This window comes from Callionymus lyra, chromosome 4 (genome assembly GCF_982586985.1).
Source record: "Callionymus lyra chromosome 4, fCalLyr1.hap1.1, whole genome shotgun sequence".
NCBI lineage: Eukaryota > Metazoa > Chordata > Actinopteri > Syngnathiformes > Callionymidae > Callionymus > Callionymus lyra.
Window position 1 is genome coordinate 31,542,031 of NC_141821.1, and position 18,675 is coordinate 31,560,705.

At 39.5% G+C, this 18,675-nt stretch overlaps 3 protein-coding genes across 4 annotated transcripts in view; 2 read left to right on the plus strand and 1 right to left on the minus strand.

The window, feature by feature from the left end:
• The first annotated feature begins 823 nt into the window (after window positions 1-823).
• Window positions 824-8,584, plus strand: zcchc4 (zinc finger, CCHC domain containing 4). Its single transcript, XM_087789752.1, has 13 exons — window positions 824-1,011; window positions 1,226-1,344; window positions 1,406-1,488; window positions 2,410-2,682; window positions 3,502-3,579; window positions 6,036-6,108; window positions 6,180-6,327; window positions 7,278-7,369; window positions 7,437-7,558; window positions 7,822-7,897; window positions 8,061-8,112; window positions 8,192-8,333; window positions 8,403-8,584. The coding sequence occupies exons 1-13, from the start codon at window positions 894-896 to the stop codon at window positions 8,494-8,496; spliced, it is 1,470 nt and encodes a 489-aa protein (XP_087645878.1). The 5' UTR covers window positions 824-893; the 3' UTR covers window positions 8,497-8,584.
• LOC148082554 (putative E3 ubiquitin-protein ligase TRIML1) lies at window positions 3,450-5,965 on the minus strand. Its single transcript, XM_087789753.1, has 7 exons — window positions 5,859-5,965; window positions 5,382-5,614; window positions 5,236-5,331; window positions 4,948-5,172; window positions 4,650-4,669; window positions 4,452-4,582; window positions 3,450-4,218 (listed from the first exon to the last, which is right to left on the minus strand). The coding sequence occupies exons 2-7, from the start codon at window positions 5,589-5,591 to the stop codon at window positions 3,626-3,628; spliced, it is 1,275 nt and encodes a 424-aa protein (XP_087645879.1). The 5' UTR covers window positions 5,592-5,614; window positions 5,859-5,965; the 3' UTR covers window positions 3,450-3,625.
• A 2,417-nt stretch (window positions 8,585-11,001) lies between the features above and the next one.
• The window catches only part of pde5ab (phosphodiesterase 5A, cGMP-specific, b), a 37,305-nt gene continuing 29,631 nt past the window's right edge, over window positions 11,002-18,675 (plus strand). The window contains exons 1-2 of one of the 2 annotated variants that reach the window (XM_087789757.1): window positions 11,002-11,171; window positions 11,554-11,606. Coding sequence is in view for 1 of the 2 variants with exons in the window: in XM_087789756.1 (XP_087645882.1) it covers window positions 11,167-11,171 (5 nt within the window). In the remaining variant the exon portion in view is untranslated. The remainder of the gene's footprint in view (window positions 11,172-11,553; window positions 11,607-18,675) is intronic. The other variant, XM_087789756.1, reaches the window with a different exon arrangement.

The following is an 18,675-nucleotide window of genomic DNA, read 5'->3' on the forward strand; positions in this document are numbered from 1 at the left end:
CCACGTGATCAACTACTGCCTTTTCCGAGTTTAATTTGTTCACAGAATGTTAATAATGAGTCAATAGAACGGATGCGTGCGACAGATTTACAGGACGAGGGCGCCACCTACCGGACATGACGAAACTTATTTCTGGCAGAAGGAAGCGTTTGTAAAAGAAAAATATTATTTAATTATCCAGTTAATAACCTCACCTTTAAGGTACAGCAGTGACTGTTCACATCAGGAAATGTCATCTAATAGTTAATTGATTGATCGATTGATATGCCTTGATTCTTAACACATTGAGGACATTTGGCAAAAAGATTAAAACATAGATACACATTAAAATAAAAAATACAGTACGACTACTATAAATAGCCGGACAATAGTAAATAATAATGATGACATAATTAATATAAAAAACAAGATAATAATAACATTCTTGTTATCTACAACAAACAAGAATAAAGTTGACAGTCTGACAGATGTGTCTTTCCATTACACCCATCTGACATTTTTCTAGTGAAATTAAAATGTAACTGAAAATGTTTTGATGTTGCATTTGATTTTCCCACATGTTTTATTAAACTATTACTTGGTGTTCGTACATTGTTGAAAATAAATCGAATGTGTATTTATTCTTGCTGGGTTGCTACTCATTGTTTACGTTCCAGTCATTATATTGCTCTTAAAGTGTGTTTTTTTTATTAAATATTAATATAGTTATTATTTGTGTAGTTCGTGCACATGTACAACTATTGGAAGTCTCCTATTGGAGAACTACTGCGTATGACGTCAGAACGGCGGCGCCGGCTGGAAAAAAACGTCACATCCCCGCGACTCACGTGGCTGCGTGAGACCGCCGCATGTAAACAGTCGTAGAGAATTTTGTTTTAATAACTTTGTTCAAAATGCAGCCAACAGAACCAGGGTCACCCGTGCCGGACTCAAATGCGACCGAGTCGGTCGGTTGGGGGTTTGAAGTGATTCTAGAAGCAGACGGAAAGACACCGCCATGTTGTTCTCACGGTAAAATGACTTCTATTGACTAATGTTTTTGTCAGTATATATAAAGATGATCGTATTGTGATATATCTGGAAGGTAATTCTGACATGTTCTTATTCAATATGCTAACCTTGTTTTTTAAACCACTTTGATTTTGAACATGATTTTTTTTTTTTCAAGACTTAATCAAACTTTTGAATAATGTCAACCTTTTAACTGTCTTTTTCTATTTCAAAGGTCCAACACTCTTGTTTGAAAAAGTGTGCAAAGGTTCCAAAAACGGCCGAAGATTCTACGCATGCGCTGCATGTCGGGATAGAAAAGACTGTAACTTCTTCCAGTGGCAGGATGATAAGGTCAGCTTGAACCTGATGATGGAGTGACTTTGAATTTTCTAATAATGCTTTGGGACTCCAGGTGTCAGAGGCCAGGCTGCTTGCCAGGGAAACTGAAAACCAGTTGAAGAAGCCTCCTTTCACCCGGCAACAGTACCACTCCAGGTAAATCCAGAATAATTCATGTGTCTATAAGAAGTCAATATATATTTGTAAATATATATTTAAAAAAAAATTCAATTTCGTAATAAATAAAGGAGAGACATACTTAAAAAATCCCAAGAGCAACAGCAGCATACAATAGAATAACAAGAACTTACAATAAACATATATAAATAGAATGCATGTGGAAACATATCTGAGCTTTTACAATATTAATAGGTTGAATTTTGATTCAAAGGTTGTTTGAAGCATTGAATTAAGCATTATATATATTTTTAATAATTGAAATAAATATTTTATCAAAAGGTTGGATTTACTTTTACTAATAATGTTATGTAATGTCTCTTATTCCAGTGATTGGAAAATTCTTCTAAATTCAGTATTTGTTGCCTTTTTAAATTGCCTATTAAAATGTTTGTGTAAAAGGGCCACCACCCGATACTAAAGAAGTCAGGGCGGCCTTATCAACACTATTAAATTGAATTAACCCAAATTAAATTATATTTAATTTAGAAAATGTAGTTTAGAATTCTTGGAATCAGAATAACAAACTTTGTATAAAGAAATTAAAAAAATAATAATAACAGATTATTCAAATTTGTAGGAGTACGAGTATTGCTTTAAATTATCAATAGAGAGGAAATCAACCTTGCAATATAAAATTATTTTATCCAATTGTATAAAAAATGCCCAAAAACCTAAAAATATATAATTATAAAAAAATAAATGTTTCAATATTTTCAATTCCTCCCTTCATTGTCTGATGGCACTGATAAACTTCTAAATGCATCTATATGCGACTGGATTAATGTCTCTGATGGTGTAACAAAATAATACAGTTTAATATTGTATTGTACATTCCAGAGCATGAATGCATACAATGTTATCTTTTTTTAAATTATTATTGTGTTGGATCTATGGCAGGTTTCGCCAGTTTTCTTCACTCCCACTGGAACAGAAGAAGTTCTGCCAGGACTGTCAGCTGCTACTGCTGTCAGGTGAACTTGCAACTCACTCCACGCACAAGACTGTGTCTGTGACCGCAACTCAGCTCAGAAGACCCAGCATGCTTCTGCGCCCTCTACTGGACAAGAAGACGAACGCCCAGTACCTTTTCACTGACCGCACATCCCACTTTCTGCTGGACACTCTGGTTTCTCAGGGGTTCAGGAAGATCCTGTGTGTTGGGGCACCCAGGTGAGCGATTTAGTTTTGAATCCAGATTAAAATGAAAGTGTAAGTTCGTACAAAATTTAAACGTCACTAATTTTCTACTCGCCCTCAAGAGTTAATATTATAGTTTATTTTCAGAGTAATTGTTCCTTTTTAGAGTTCTAGACAAAAATGTATGTTAATTTTATTGTAATGACTGGAGCTAAGTTGTCTTCATCTTCATCCTTGTCCAAAATGTCTGTGACGTCTGTCTTGTATTAAAGTCTTAACCAGAGGAACTGTTCTGGAAAAACTGAAATAAGTCTGTATTTTAAGATTGTTTGTAGCGGAAGTTTAAAGAACAACAAGCGATACAGACGGGAAGTACTCCAGGCACTATCCAATATCACGAGTGCTTCTAGTGTAGACCGTAGACTGTATCTGCTCATTAAAAGGAACATACATTTTTGTCTATAACTCTAAAAAGAACTAAATGACTTCGTAAAAAATAATCCCAACCCCAGCCGACATGAGGGGGAGTAGAAAATGAGGTTTGAATTTTGGGTGAACTATCACTTTAAAAGTTAAAATAAGCAGTCAAGTTATTAACACATTCATTCATTTATTTAATATACAAATGCATGCAAGAAGATAACAAAGAACGTTGAATATTCATTCAATCTCATTTTTTTTGTCTGCTTCTGTTTCTGAACTAAATGGTCATTTTAAAGTATTCATTTATTTAAAGCAATTTTTAGGTATAAGCCACACAACTCGTCAGATGTATCTGAATAATAATATATACAAATGTAAATGTGCTTCTCTGGTTACATCTATCAAACCCTGTGTTGCCTCTTGTGTCAGACTACAGGAGCTGATCAAGTCAAGGAACCAGGAGCAGAGCGTTCAGCTGAAGAGTCTCCTGCTGGACATCGACTCCAGGTCAGTCGTCAAGCATCAGAAGAAAAAAGTGATTTATATGTGGCAGTTATGCTTTAGTGTGGCACAGCCACAGGTGGTTTGGCCACGCCTGGCCCTCGTTGGGTCTGAGGAACCGTACTGCTGGGTACAAAGGCTCGGTGAAGTGATGGTGAGCCCGGTCGAACACTGGGGTAACAGCTGCTGAGAACCTCTGCAGAACAAACTGGCTCTCCGCGTCGTAAAACATCAGCTGGCCCTTCTCAAAGTTCACCCACACGCCCACCTTCTGCACCGGCTTCTGACCGACGCCCTGGCATGCAACAAAGTGGTCGTTGTGCCAGGCCGACAGTTGACCGCCGCGCAGCTCCACGCACCAGGAGTTCCTGTTTCGTCCCAGTTTGGCTCCCTTGTCGCTCCCCTTCCGCTCCAGGCTGCCGTAGGCCACGCCCACGGCCCAGTTGGAGCAGCAGTGCACGTCCACCTCCCAGTAGCTCTGGCCTGCTGCGACAGGAGACGAGGCCAGAGCACAGCACACCTTGTCGAACCTCAGAGGGTGGTCGGCCATGTTGGAGGCAGAAGAGAAGCTCAAGCCGCAGCCGTCTGAGGTCAACACAATCTGGCCATGACACGTCTCCTTGTCCATCACCACAGGAGAAGAGTCTGAAGTTAAACATATGGATTAGTACCCATGTGTTCCACCTAAATATGTATCAGAAGTGAGCCATCTGCGATGAAATATAGAATGAAAATGGAATTTTCTTGATGATAGGAGGTCTTGAATGCTCAGAATCAGGACCTTCTGATCCGTGGAGAAGAGTTCAAGACTCTCGCTCGTGTCAAGAAAATTCTATTTTAATTCTATATTCTGCTCAGGGACATGGATTGTGCTTTACCAAGCAGTCGCGTCTTCCTCTGCAGCTGGACTCTCAGAAGTTTGGAGATGGAAGATAATGTTTGCTGGAGTCGTTCAAATCTTTCCTTGTTCAGCCCGATCTTGGCCTCCATAGCGTCTGGCTTCTTAAAACTGTGACTCAACACGGTTAGACAGTGAAGCATGCTGGTGATTTGTGTGACATTTGGAAGTTTCTTACCTGAAATTTTCTCTTTGAACCTTGAAAGAAAACAAAAATCAATCAAATCATGCCGATGACTAACTCGGCTGCTCTTCTAATCCGAGCGACTCTGCAAGACCTCATCTGTCTGAATGTTACACTTCATGTTTATCTCGCTTTAAGTACTTGTTTAAATCAGCTGCTCTGTGTCTGAAACTTACAGGCAACATTGTATCTCTTGTCTACTGCAGAGCTTACAACGTTGCTAGCTGATGGTCATAATGATATGGCTGACTTGCGAGTGTCTGTTGTCTATATCAAGTATTAGTGTTCATACCTCCAGGTTCTCTGACTGGCTCAGATCCTTCTCAGTATCAGTGACTCTCTTGCCCACCGAGTGTAGATGTTGGTTCCAGGTCTTCAGAACCTGGTCCAGTTCTGCTCTGGTCTTTCTCTGGTCCTGATCCAGAGCATTCAACACCTCCTGCTCATCATGTTGTAAGGCAGCTCGCATGGTGTCGAATCTCTCTCGAACATGCTGCTTCATCACATCTGTGCTTCTCTATGAGCCAAAGAAGATAATACTTACGAGTCCAACGTGTCTTTAAGACAACTGGCTACTTACCTGTAGGTCTGCCCTGCGCTTCTTGAGGGACTGGATGTGTGCCTCTGTCTTTAACCTCTCGGCCTGCAGTTCCTCCAAACGTCTGGAGAGCTGCTCCTGTGGAGTAGAGTTAAGTCTTGATATCCTGCAGCCCCTTCACAACTCACCTGAGATGGTCTTTCTACTCTGTTAAGCTTCCTTAATAATTTTGGCGATCTCGGAAATGGCTGGATTTCCCGGTTCTCGTTGGAGTCCAGTGGAAAGAAGCTGGTCCCATCCTGGAATACATCGTGGGGGTCTGAAGAGGGCGCCACTGCTCTGCTCTGTCCACACTGTCCTGTGTTGTGCTTCTCAGCCGGCTGTTCCTTTGTCGCCATTTCTGCAGCCTCAGCCAAACAAACTATTCTCAAATAAAATGCACAATTCCAAAGTTATCACAGGCATCATGTATAAACATCAAATAAAATATAAATATATATATAATTTAAATAAAATATTAGGTTTTTAGCTCCCAACACATGCAATAAATCAGTCAGCAACAGCTGTCAGAACTACACCTTTCCAAACAGCCTCACTATTGTTAGTTCAATTTCTTCTAGTTTATTAAAAATAGTTTGATAAAAATCTCTGATAAAGTTACTCACCTCCAGTCTAGAGGTTTCTTCTTCTGGTTTTGGGAAAGAATGCAGCTCTGAGGTCCCTGTGGGTGTGTTCATGTCGTGTGTTCTCTGCAGCAACCTGTCTTACTGAGAAACATTGAGCAGTCGTGACTTGTTATTTCTGGCAAGTCAACTCTACAAATATTTGTCTTTTATTTCCAGATATGCTCAGTTCTACAGTCGTGATGAGTTTGTTCACTACAACATGTTCAACCACCACTGCTTCGATGGCAAGGTGGGAAAAATAAATGTTTGTTGATCGTCATATGTATGTTCGTCAGTGTAACATCATGTGATCACGTTCAGGCCAGCTCTGTCCTGCAAGACTTCCTCAAAGAGTCTGACGAGGAAAAGGTGGTCATGGTGGCAGACCCTCCTTTCGGTGGTCTGGTCAAACCCCTGGCTCACAGCTTCTCAATGATATCTGAGATGTGGAAGGAGCAGCAGAGCTCAGGTCAGTTGTTGAAGATGCCACTGAAAAGGTTGTTTTCAAATAACTTGTATAACTTGTAATAAGTGTCTTGTACGAAAAGTAAAATCTGACTGTTTTTTTTCTCATTTAAAAAAAATGTGTACTTTGAATTGTAGTATATCACATTGTAATGTTTAACGTAATGAAAATGCAGTCATGACCAAACCGTAATCATTCAGGTTAAAATGGTAAACACCATAAGGCTGGATTCATTTTCGCACATTGTTCCATTGCTTAGACGTCTTAATTTTTGTGTTGCATAATTTATTAACAGATTGCAAGTCCATCAGCATAAAAATATAGTTGAGTGTTTATAGCAGAGCAACAACACCAACACTGCAGTCCATAACCCTCACGACCCAGTGCATCGGGAGCCTCTGGCCCTGCAACTTCTTCACCAGACAAAAATATGAGTTTTGTATTTCCTCAAATGGGAGTCCAAAAGAAGAGCTAAAGTCTAATGGGAAAAGTGAGGAAAAGACAGAAGGTTCTTAAACCTTTTAGAAAAATGGTAGATAAAATGTAAATGTGCTTTGTGTTAACATTTTTTACACATTTATGCTTACAGCTGTGTTTTGAACCCTGTTTGCCTTATTTATGTAAATGCTCCCACACATTTTTGTATACTGTATATGTTGAATTCATTTTTACTGTTTTTGTTTACTTTTTCTTCTAGTTACACTTTTATGTTTGTTTTATTAAATATTTACGTAGCAGTGTTAGGGCTGACCCCATTCTTAGTCTGATATTTCTACCTTTAGCCCATGATACTCAGTTTTAAGGGGTTGATGAAGGGTGAGGGCTAAGATGTAAAATTGGGATGCAGCATATCATTGACAAGACTTTAAAACGCCACCAACATTAAATGTATTTTATTTTTTCAATTTTCCCAAGAAGTTTTTGATTGAATACATTTTCATCTGTTTTTGCAGATGGCCAGATTCCAATGATGTGGATCTTTCCCTACTTTTTCGAGCCTCGTATTGTGGAATGTCTGCCATCACTGACCATGCTGGACTATCAGGTTAGATCCCTCTTCTCAGCGATTCGGTTGGCACCGCACAGTTTGTTTGAATACGTTTTTTGTTCAGGTGGACTATGACAACCACCCTCTGTACAAGCATGGCAAGACGGGCAGAAAACAATCTCCTGTCAAGATATTCACAAACATCCCAGCCAAAGGTGTGGTTCTTCCTAAAGAGGAGGGATACCGGTGAGAACATGCTTTATTCGTTTTTATATTAAAACGTGTGAGTCTTGTTCCCACCTATTGCTCTCACCAGGGGGCAGCATTCAACCGTGGATATCATTATACAATACTAAGTGAAGACGAGGTTGCAGGATGTTAACATCTTCTTTTTCAAAGATAATGTTTGAATCCTACATTACATTTAGGACATGTGTTTAGTTTACATTATGGTGTAGTCTAAATCTACTTTTCTTTGCAACTCACTTGCATCGTCTGTACTCTGACAGATTCTGCTCCACGTGTGAGAGATTTGTGTGCTCCCTCAACAAACACTGCTCTAAATGCAACACCTGCCCATCCAAGGTAATGTTCTTGTTAGGCAATCAATCTCTCGACAGCACAGACCTCCGCTGTGGGGAAATTACACTTCCCTGCACGAGCACTAGGAGTCTGGAGTTCATGCGTTTGAATCAGGTTTTCTACTTAGTCCTTGTGTTTCTAACCAGAGTGATCAAATCTCTCGCAGGACGGTCGGGAGTGGAAACACTGCTCTGTGTGTGACAAGTGTGTAAAACCATGTAGGTACATCTGCAAGGCTGCGCGTCCAACTGTGAATTTTATTCCTTCGATGTTTTCACTAAAGTGTTTCTTTGCCAGCATGGCGACACTGTCGCTCTTGCAACCGTTGTGCCCTCCCGGACCACCCCTGTGAGAGCCAGAGCCAGGGGAAGGACGGCTGCTTCATCTGTGGCAGCCCGAAGCACAAACGCAGCGTCTGTCCTAAGAAATCGAGCGTCGGGTGAGTTGAGATGAATCGGAGGTGGATCCAGTGGTGGATTCTCATCTTCTCTGTCATTCTTCTCTGCAGCCAAAAGCCCAAAACCAAGAGTGGAGCCAAACAACAAGCCAAGCTGATAGGAAAAATGAAGTTTAAATCTGCACGCAAAGGAAAGAAGACCTGAGCATGAATGGCATAAAATTTAAAACTTTTGTTGTCATCGTGAGAGGTTTTCATTTCGGAACCTTTTAAATAAACAGTTTTGGACCTACTCTTCTTATAAAGGATACAAATCTCTTGAAAACACAACTTGAATAACAACACTTATCTATTTCCATAGTTTTGTTTTTGAAGTTAAGAAACTTGAACGTTTTGCACATAAACACATACTTGAGATAATATTTATCCTGTAACAGAGTTCCTCTACTCTTCTGCTTCTGATCACACTTGAGTTAAGTCTTCATAACATGTTGGTGAAGCATTGTTGACTTGTTAACAGGGAGCAGCACTGAACCTTTTTTGTGTCGAGTTATTTTTCCGTAGTGTCCTCGGAACTTTTGTGTCTTCCCGGAACTCTTGTGTCCTCTCGGATCTGGTGTCCTCCCACAGTCCAAAAACATACAAATAGTGGGAAATGAAGCAAGAGTTATAAAACATAAAGCACCTTATTATCCAACATAAGTTGCTTTATTTCTATCTTACAATAATAACAATTCAGGCTTGGAATGATAATTTAAGATGCCAAAGAAATTGACAAAATCCATCATCACAGCACATGCGATCAACCCAAGTTGATCTAAGTGATAGAAACAATGTTGTAGATTTAACTTAAATGTTTGTCAGGTTTATCATTGAGTCTGTTTCTTTGACACTGGCGGCAAATGGTGAGCTTGTGTTTGTGATTCTCTTTAGGATGTGTGCGTGTGGTTACACAAGTTGACCCTGACTCAAGACACGTCTCATAAAACGGATGGATGGTTACACAGACGACTGTCACATACATGTTCTCCACATGTTTACAGTGATGATTCATGGTGACACGCACACGAAAACAGACAGTCTTGACTAAACATACAATCTTGCACACACTGTATATACTCCCTGCACTCCTGTCTGAAGTAAGAATCTCAGAATTACACAATATATCACTTTTAATAGTAGAAAGCGTTCTTAAAGTAAATAAAAAAAACATGGATGTCTGACAGCTAAAAAACTGATCATTGTTTTACCAAAGGCTAAAATGAATAAGGTAAAATGTTAATCAATGTATTATCTTTCCTTTTTCAGCTTAATAAGGGTTATTTCTAGATGGAAAAGAAAAAAGTGCTTACAGAAAACATACCCAAGGTCTGATGGGACACATTTACTTCCATAGCTGGGCATCAGTCCAGTCCATCACAGGACTCAAACCGACAACCACTCGCAGACACATCTATGGATAATACTAATTCATCTTTGTGTGGTTTTAAACTTTGGGAAGAGACAGGAGTACTGAGAGGAAACCCACACATGCAAATGGAGACCATCATGGAAGCTCATCCATAGCAGGTGCTTTGTAATAACCATTACTTATCATAGATAATATGATACAAAATATTAAGAGGCTCATTTAAATAAACTTAAATAAAGGAAAAGAGGTGCGGATGCTCCTCAAGTTTTGGATGGAGGTGTTTGAACAAGCAGATGATTCAGATGCTAAACAAGTGTCCACCTGTGAAATGGAAATGAACCCATTGAGATGCAAAACACAATCTGGACTGTGTAGCACAACCCAGTGTACAGGCATCATCGCCTCCAGTGTCCGTGTTTTGATGGCTACGATCAAAACACAGATTGTTTTGCTCCGATGTTATTGGTTTTCTTCAGGTAGAAATCCTCTTCTACCGGAGCTAAAGATATGGTTACAAAGATGTTTCTCTTGTTTTCAAACTTTTTTTTATGTCAATCCAAAATCTCAGTGACCGCCTCAATTAGTTGCTTTCACTTTGAGATTGTTTCATGTTCAAGGAGAGGTTGTTGGTTCTATACCTATTCCACCTCTCTGAAAGCACCCTTCCCTCTGAACCTACGGTGACCTTTGATTCAAAGCTCTTTTATCCCAAACGCTTTAATCCCAGAGCAGCAGGTGGCACATCACAGGCACACAAAACCAAAAAACTGAGTTTACAAAACAGTATTTACTTGTTACTTACATTTACATACTTGTTTTTCACAGTGTACGCGTTATCCAAACCGACGTCTGGTTTGGAATGCAGTGTGCTGTTGTGCTTCTTGACAATGGAATGTCCTACAGAGATGTTTTGACATTTGAATCAGGACAGTTCCGGGCCACTGGTAACATGGAGTGCTTGTTTCTTGTCACACCAGTTACACCTGAACTTTAATCACAACTACTTTAGTAGTGAGAAATATCTTTCCTGCACTAGACTTAGAGGTGCTGATCCTCATCTCTTCAATAAGATCAAACACAAGGTCCACAACAGGAGCGTGTCAACAGAGGTTTGCTATTTTGGCCACATTTCACTTGAGGATCAAGTTGGTTTTCTTTTGGTTTAATTTAATGTGTTGTTCAGTGCAGGTTTACTTTAACACAGATCACATTGGTTTTGGGAGGGAGGGCAGAGAGGGATGATGGGAGGGAGTCTGATCCGTTCATCACTGGGGACTGCTGAGGTTCTCTCTGTGAGGACAAGTCTAGTGATTCTATCAAGCAACTTTAAACCTAATTTCCAATCCAGGGAAAGAGGAACGAGGAGTTTCCGGGTAACAATCCAAGAATTCCCCGAAGGGATCGAATCCATCGCATGTCGAGGCTTTTGATATTCTTCACCAAAACCAAAGACTTTCCAGCATCATGGGGTAAGTTCAGGGCGATCGCCATGACCACATTGAAATTCCCAGCAAACATCTACAGGGAATTGACAGGAAGTGAACAGGCTACAAGTGTGATTAAATCAAGCGTGTGGTCTTCGTATTGTGGAGTGTTGTAATGATTGGACCTCCACACAACTCTCACACTTCCTCCTCTTCCTCTTCCTGATGTTGGAGTTTGGACTTTTCTCAAGTCAACATCTCCCGCCCACATGAGCTAATGTAAACACTCAGACGTATATATCAAAAAGTCTAAATCCGAGAGTCATGCACTGTGAACAACACTTCCCATGGGTTTTGTGGGACTCGTGGTCTGACTCTGAAGCAAATCCAGCAGCGCTCAACACCTTTGACCTCTTTGTTTTGGAAGATTTGACCAGTGCAATGAGGAGCGGTGGAGGACAGCAGTGGACGTGTGAATTGGTCAGTTTTACTGTTTTACTCTTCCATCCATTTTTTATGAGTGTCTCTGCCTTTTCCAACAACTGAGCCTCTTCTGACTATATATGGCTGCCGTGTTTTCTCATCTGGCTCTGATCCGATCAACGAGTGAAAATATGTCAGGAGGACTTTTTTGGTTTATTTTAATCAAAGATTTTTATCGATGTAATGATCTGGGAAAGTGAGCAGATGCTCTGTGTGTGTGTGCTTGTTTGTTCTTCGAATAGACCTTTTTTATTCCAAACATAACAACCTGGTCATAAATATAGGAAGACCCAACTAGTCAACAGATAACTTGTTAGAAGCCAGAGTTTTAAAGTGTCCACTGTTATGTCTAACCGGACACTTGTTATATTTCTGTGAGCAGAAGGGATGTAAACAGGGAACATGAAGCGTTTATAGTGGGATATGTTTGCTCTCTTTCTCGCTGAGAGAAAGTAGTTGATTAATGTCTGCGCCCTTTGGCTGGATGTGGATAAGTACCAGTAACTCTCCTCAGAAGTTATTACTTTATAATTAGAATATATAGCCTCACCTGAGAACTGACATTTACATGAGCAGAGGCAAGAGAGAATATCAAGGTGTGATGTTCAGATATTGTAAAAGTGTTGCATGAATCTGTGTCTCCGAGTTTCTTCTGCCTCATCCGTTTGGTTGGGAAGACTGTTGTTGTACGAGGCTACACTTATTCCCTGGAGGTGATGACAGTGATGGAGCCAATTTCCCTTTGTGCTTGTCCCAAATTTCCCTCACAAGAAACAAACTATTCAAAGCCAAGGCTTGGCTAAAAATACACATGTGAGAGACAATCAAAAACAAATACAGAACAGAACTGAACACCAGTGTCTTCTCGGTACCGGAGGAGAACTGTCTTCAACAGATAGAAGTGACTGGTCGTTGTTACCTTCAGACATGAGTGAGATCAGTTGCCTTCAAGTTATCAAATATTGCATTTAAAATAGTTCCTTTCATTTCACACATCAAGGACACCAGCCATTTTCTTCTCTTTTTTTTATTATTATTGTTTGATTAATGTACTAAGCCACAGGATTTTTATGGTAAATACTATTATTTGTATACTGCTGTTTTTTCTTTATAATATAGCAAATTTTACTCCGGGGAGACAAGCGACTAAAAGATTAGCAAACGTATCTAAAATATGAAATCCAGCATTTTTTAAATTCACATATTTTGCTTCTTGGAAAGTTAAATCACTTTTAAGTCAATTTGAGAATAAATGTAGATTTATAAAATATAAATCTTGAAACACTATTTTGAAGTAAAAAGATAAGTGATTCAATTTGAAGATTAAAAAAAAAGCCAAATATAACAATAAAACAGAAGCGAGAAATGATGGTAAAAGTGAAAATAACATCGGAAAACAGTTTTCAAGGCACTTAGAAAACCTTTTAAGGATTATATCACAGACTCAAAATAGACAGTGCACAGCCATGCTAGCGCTAAGAGCCTTGTTAACATAGCATCAGCATCCAGACCTCCCTGATCAGCGCCGGCTCTGATCCGAGACTTTTTCTGCCCCAACATGTTACCTAACACCCACTGCTGCCTGTTCATCTGTCGGCGTCGGATGAAATGTAAACCTACTTACAAGTGCAGACACAGCAAGTCTGTTGGACGAGAAATCTCTGTTCAGTTGTTACTGTATTAGCGAGCATGCTAGTTTCATAACAGCATTTTTAAAAAATGAAGAGTCAGTCGGTCTAGAGCTCATATTGAAAAAGATAAACACTCCTTTGAGGTTTCTGTCATACAGTCTGAAGTCCATAACAGAAGCACTTATTAGCGATAAACTACATAAATAGCAAAAACAGTGAGCGAGACCTTGAACTCAGGGTTATCAATGAGTCCAAAATGCAACATTCTTAAGGTTCTGATGCATTTCAGTGACTTACAGTTTGTATGCAGTGACTGTGGTGTGAGGAGAGGAACGCTTTTACAATTTTATATTCACATGTACATCTTGTCTTCATATTAACCAGGTGAGAATCTGGACCACAGAGTTAATGGTGACTATCATGGGATGTTTTGTAACCAAAGAACACCTGAGCATAACCTAGAGACGTGGCACACACACACACACACAGACACACACACACACACACACACACACACACACACACACACACACACACACACACACACACATCATTTTAATGAATGCTTTTCCATTCAGCACACATTTATCTTTCCTGCAGTGTTTCCACACAGATGTTTTCCATGCACACACAAACACACGCACGCCTGTTTGCACACGGAGGTTATAATCACCTGAGAGCTTTGACCTTTACTTCCTGAAGAAATTGTACTTTTTATTTTTATATTCATTTCTCTGACATGGATCGCTGTGTCCGACTCATATTTACTAAGTTAATTTAGAAAAAGTCACAAGTATACAAATCTGCATTAAAAAGTAGACAGAATATTTATCATATGACTGTAATTTATACTCTATACCTCTCTGTCTTGTATATATATTTCTGATGGATCTACATTATCGGTGATCGCCAACTATCACACCTCTTCCATTTCTAGATTTAGTCTTTAGTTCATTGATGTGGTTCAATTCACATGTCAGTATGTTTATCAATATTTGTTTGAAGGTCAGGTAACGTTCTCAGGAATTCAAATGGATCAAAATATATATCTTAGCTAATGCGTTTTTACAGAATGATTTATAAATCCATTATCACTATGTATTTTTTGCCTTTTAAAAAATGATTCCACTATAAAATGACTTCTTAACAATTTGCTGGTTCTGTAATTTAAATAATACATGCCAGCAAGGTTGCATATATAATGTGTGTTTGGTCATTTTTGGGCTCCTGTGTAGTGTCAGGTCGTAGAGACTGAAGAGTCTGTGTGTAAACTAGCAGCTATTTTAGGAACCATTCAATGTGTCAGTCCTCGGAATCTACTTATCTGATGTTTCTATACGCCAGTGTCTTAAACTGTGTCAGTCAGCGGCTTTACCATGGATTCAATATGGCAAGGTGACTGCAGATAAAACATCAAATCAAGATGTAATCCTGACACTGTGGCACCGAAGTACTTGATTCAGTCACTCAAGCAAGGCATGTAGAGTCCAACTGGAGCTGGAGGCGACCCTGGGTAGCTGGATCTCTTCCGCGTTGGCTTGTGTGTGTGTCGACTATGCATTGGGATTTTCTGTGACGAGTTGTGCGTCTAAATGTGTCCTGTCTTGGACTGGTTACCTCCAGGGGGTCTTGGTCCCGGCTGTAGTTGCAATAGACTCCCGCCCCCTGTGACCCCGGCTCACTGGGAATAGTAGGACATTCAGGATACAGTTCTCAAATGTCAACCATAAATACAACCTTGAGTGAAGCTTTGAACAACTATTATATTTAATGTTACCACACAGTTGTCGGGGTTATATTTTTGAGGAGATGAACATCACAACGCTTCACATCCAGAGCTCATCTGAACACATCAAGAAGCAGCGAGGGATCACAGTTGGAGGAGGTTGGATGTCACTTTGACAGCATTTACCCTCTGTGGGGGAGGAGAGACAGTCAATTATCACATCACTCAAATTCCAGCGAGAAGAAGATGGAGAGGTTTCTGCCGCGACTCTTTGTGGCATTTCTCGCTCCATGCACATTAGTCATCCATCTTCATGTTCCCTCTTAATGAGAGGCGGTGATTTCATTGTGAGCTCGCGGTGACTTTTAACTCCACTTGTGCTCCTGTTAAGCAGCAGCGGATCAAAGATACATTCCTTTTCGATTATGGTTGAATATTCTGATGCTCAACAAAAGCTTTGATTCACCGTTTACAGGTTCATAAACACCAGGAAAGAGAAGACATATAAAAAACTGATACCACGCTGTGTAAACTAACAGGATTGTCTCCATGTTCCTGTAGCTTTTCATTACGATTATGCTACTGTGTGCTCCCAGAATGCACTGGATCGGCTCCAGAGCAGGAAATTAGGTCAATCAGAGCTTGTTAGTCCAGCAGTTTTTTTTTTACACCAGCTCATTGTTACAGAGGATCTATAGCCAGTCATATCATACTGAGGTATATATGATTCAATAAAATATATAACTAATCTCAGTTCATGACGAAGGGTTCAACAGTCTCTCTTTCCTTTTTCTCCTCAGTTGTCCACTTTGTATATTCACCACAGATTGATATCTCACACACAATTTTATTCTTTATTTCCTTTGCCTGGTCAGTTTGTTTATACAATCGCAGAGACAGTCCGGTAAATTTCTCAGGGGACACTTTCTGCAAAAATGATCAGCGCTCTGTAGCTGTCACACTTTCCCTTCCGAGATTTATTCCTGTTGTCTCCGCTCCTGCTGAGACTGAGCAGACGCACTTCTGCAGGTTCTCAAACATTTACTGGAGGGAGGGAAGCCATTAAAACTCAGAAATGTGCGCTGATGAACTCGAGTTCTCAAGTGAGGATTATCTTTTTAGCCTTGTCTGGATCTTTTAAGCTCAAAGTGTCAATGCAGAGAGTGACAGAGAATTACACAAATCTTTGTTTACAAAGTGTAAACACAGCAATCAAGAATCCACTCTCAACAAGAAAAAAAGTCTCATCAAGGTTATGAAAATACTACTTTCAAAATGATATTCAAACGTCGACGTACTTTCACAACAGTAAAATCTGCACCAGGAATATTCTCACTATTAGAATTGTGAGTTTTGAATAGACTTATCAACCTATGACTGAAGGTTACACTCACTGCTGCCTCGAGCCAGTTTTCTTCCTTCCAGTCACATTTTCTGAGTGGTTACAGACAGAGGAGCCCGAGGCCGAAGTCCAACGGAACACCGTGAGGAATGAACCGTGACATTCCCTCACCTCATTTCTGCTCATTTTACCCTGGCTGTTTTTGTTTGCTGAAGCCAACATGGACGTCTCAGGGTTGCATGGAGTCGAGCTGCTTTCATTTATGAAATGAAAATGGTTCAGAGAAAAACTAAATATATATTTTAAAGTGGAAAGATATGTGATAGGATTTCTCTCTTTTTCTGACCCAGGCATAAATAAAAATCATTGTTGTCACCTCTTCAATCTTGCTCAAGAATTCTTTCAGAGCTGTCATCCTACCTGGAGAGTGTTGGCTATATTCATCGTGACTCCTTGGTCATCTAGGTTTAGCTCACGATCTTGTTTGACTTCGGCTTTACTTCTCGAACATTATTCATGTACATACAGTATCCCCTTTTATTTTCTCTCTCCCATTATAAAGGATTTTTTCTCAGGTTCCTGGCCTCAATTTCTTTTTTCAGAGTCTCACGATGGACTAGTGGGACACCGAAGCAATGATCTGACCCAAGGTACGTCTTCCATGATGAATGCCTTTATTCATAACAGTCAGTTCACCCTTAAAATGCAGAAAGATCTATCGACAGCACTTTTTCATTTTACGGTAAATACAAACATTTTGCAACCCTACTCGCCCGTAAATAATAATCGTGTTAAGGCGCTTTGTGACCCTGGTCAAGAAAGGAGCTTAAGAAATAACCATTACTTACTTACTGTTGCTTTTTTTTATCTAATGTGCCGTTTTTTTATTAATTTGTATTTATTTACAAAATTAGACTACTATTGTATGATTGTCCTTTTTTAAAAATTCTTATATATGTCACAGGAACATGTTTAATTTGAGACATACACATTCAAGCTTCAGATTAACATAAATTACATGAAGTGAAGCCCCACTAAATTATATAAAACTAACTAACTTACAAATGTTCGTTTCTTACATATTATCATTGAATTCTGCAATTACTCCCCAGAACCCTACGATTTAAGATGTAAATATATCAAAACATTTATTTGTAATTGTGAATTATGATAATTATTTATATGATTATTGAATAATAATAGCAATAACTATAATTATAGTAATAATTGTATTTATAATACAGTTGTATTTTTATTGTTCTTTATATTATTGCATTTCAAATAGCCGCAAAATAACATCAAGGCAATTTAAAAAAAAGAGGGCCATGGTTGATTTCCAAACAAAGGAGGACCCATAAAAGGAGTTTATCCTTTTACAATTACTGTTATAGACTTATAGACTTGGGCCTAATATAATAACATTTGAGGATCTCAGTTAGTCACAGAACATCCAGAGAAGGTAAACCAGGGTTGTAAATACTGCTGGATTGGCAAAAAATGAATAAAATACTTTTGTCTTTCTAATGTTGACGTAAACTAGAGGTAGCTTTCAGTAACAAGTTACTACTCTGGTCTGAGTGTTTTTCAAATTCACAAACTACTGTGTTAATAGTGATATTTGAATTGTGGGTCAGACTTTTGGAGAGCGACCTGAGGTCCGTCCGACATGTTGTGACCGGCTAAGCTCTATGACAAATCTTTGGCAGTCCGAGAGCCCCAGGGATGTTATGGTGACCCCTCAAGATGAACCGGTTGTATGTCTCACCTGGAGACTCTTTTTTTGCACCCTTGCAAGTTCAATTATCATTAGTTACTTATAAGCTTGTTTCAAGTGTGGTCTTCTCTGTTTCTTCAATTCAAGTCCACCATTTTTGAAATCCAAATAAATATCTAGTTATCAACCTGGTGTGTTCAGCTACCAAAGACTTTTACATTTTAAACTGAGATAAAGAACATGAAGCCACAAGAAAACATTTTTCCACTTAAGCATCTGTCAATGTGTCGAAATCTTCTCACTGTCGTGTCTCTGATGCTGGGTTGTGTAGTTGAGTTGCTGCTGGTTGGACACAAACCTCCCACTCTGCTCCGCTGGGACGCCCCAGCACCATCTGCCAGTAAGGTAACACCAGTGATGGGGCCCCAACATCCAGCTGGACAGACACAGGAGACCACTGCAGGGACAGCAGACCCCTCAGAGCCGATAATCATTACCAATAAAAGCACCAGAGCTACAGAAACAGAGAGTTCATGTCCTCCTTCACTTTTTTTATTTTTCAAGCAATACAGGAAGTTCTTACAAGTTAAATACATCTATCTGATCTCCTCACTACAAGTGAACACTCAAATTCAGAGGAATTTTTTTATCAA

Excerpts from the sequence above, each read along its gene's own strand:
- LOC148082554 (XM_087789753.1), bottom strand. The coding sequence starts at position 5,591 with ATGGCGACAAAGGAACAGCCGGCTGAGAAGCACAACACAGGACAGTGT. Across the intron at positions 4,583-4,649 it reads GTTCAAAGAGAAAATTTCAG|TTTTAAGAAGCCAGACGCTA; the intron begins GTAAGAAACTTC and ends GTTGAGTCACAG. Across the intron at positions 4,219-4,451 it reads GAGGAAGACGCGACTGCTTG|ACTCTTCTCCTGTGGTGATG; the intron begins GTAAAGCACAAT and ends GTTTAACTTCAG.
- zcchc4 (XM_087789752.1), top strand. The coding sequence starts at position 894 with ATGCAGCCAACAGAACCAGGGTCACCCGTGCCGGACTCAAATGCGACC. Across the intron at positions 7,370-7,436 it reads TGACCATGCTGGACTATCAG|GTGGACTATGACAACCACCC; the intron begins GTTAGATCCCTC and ends TTTTTTGTTCAG. Across the intron at positions 7,898-8,060 it reads GCAACACCTGCCCATCCAAG|GACGGTCGGGAGTGGAAACA; the intron begins GTAATGTTCTTG and ends AATCTCTCGCAG.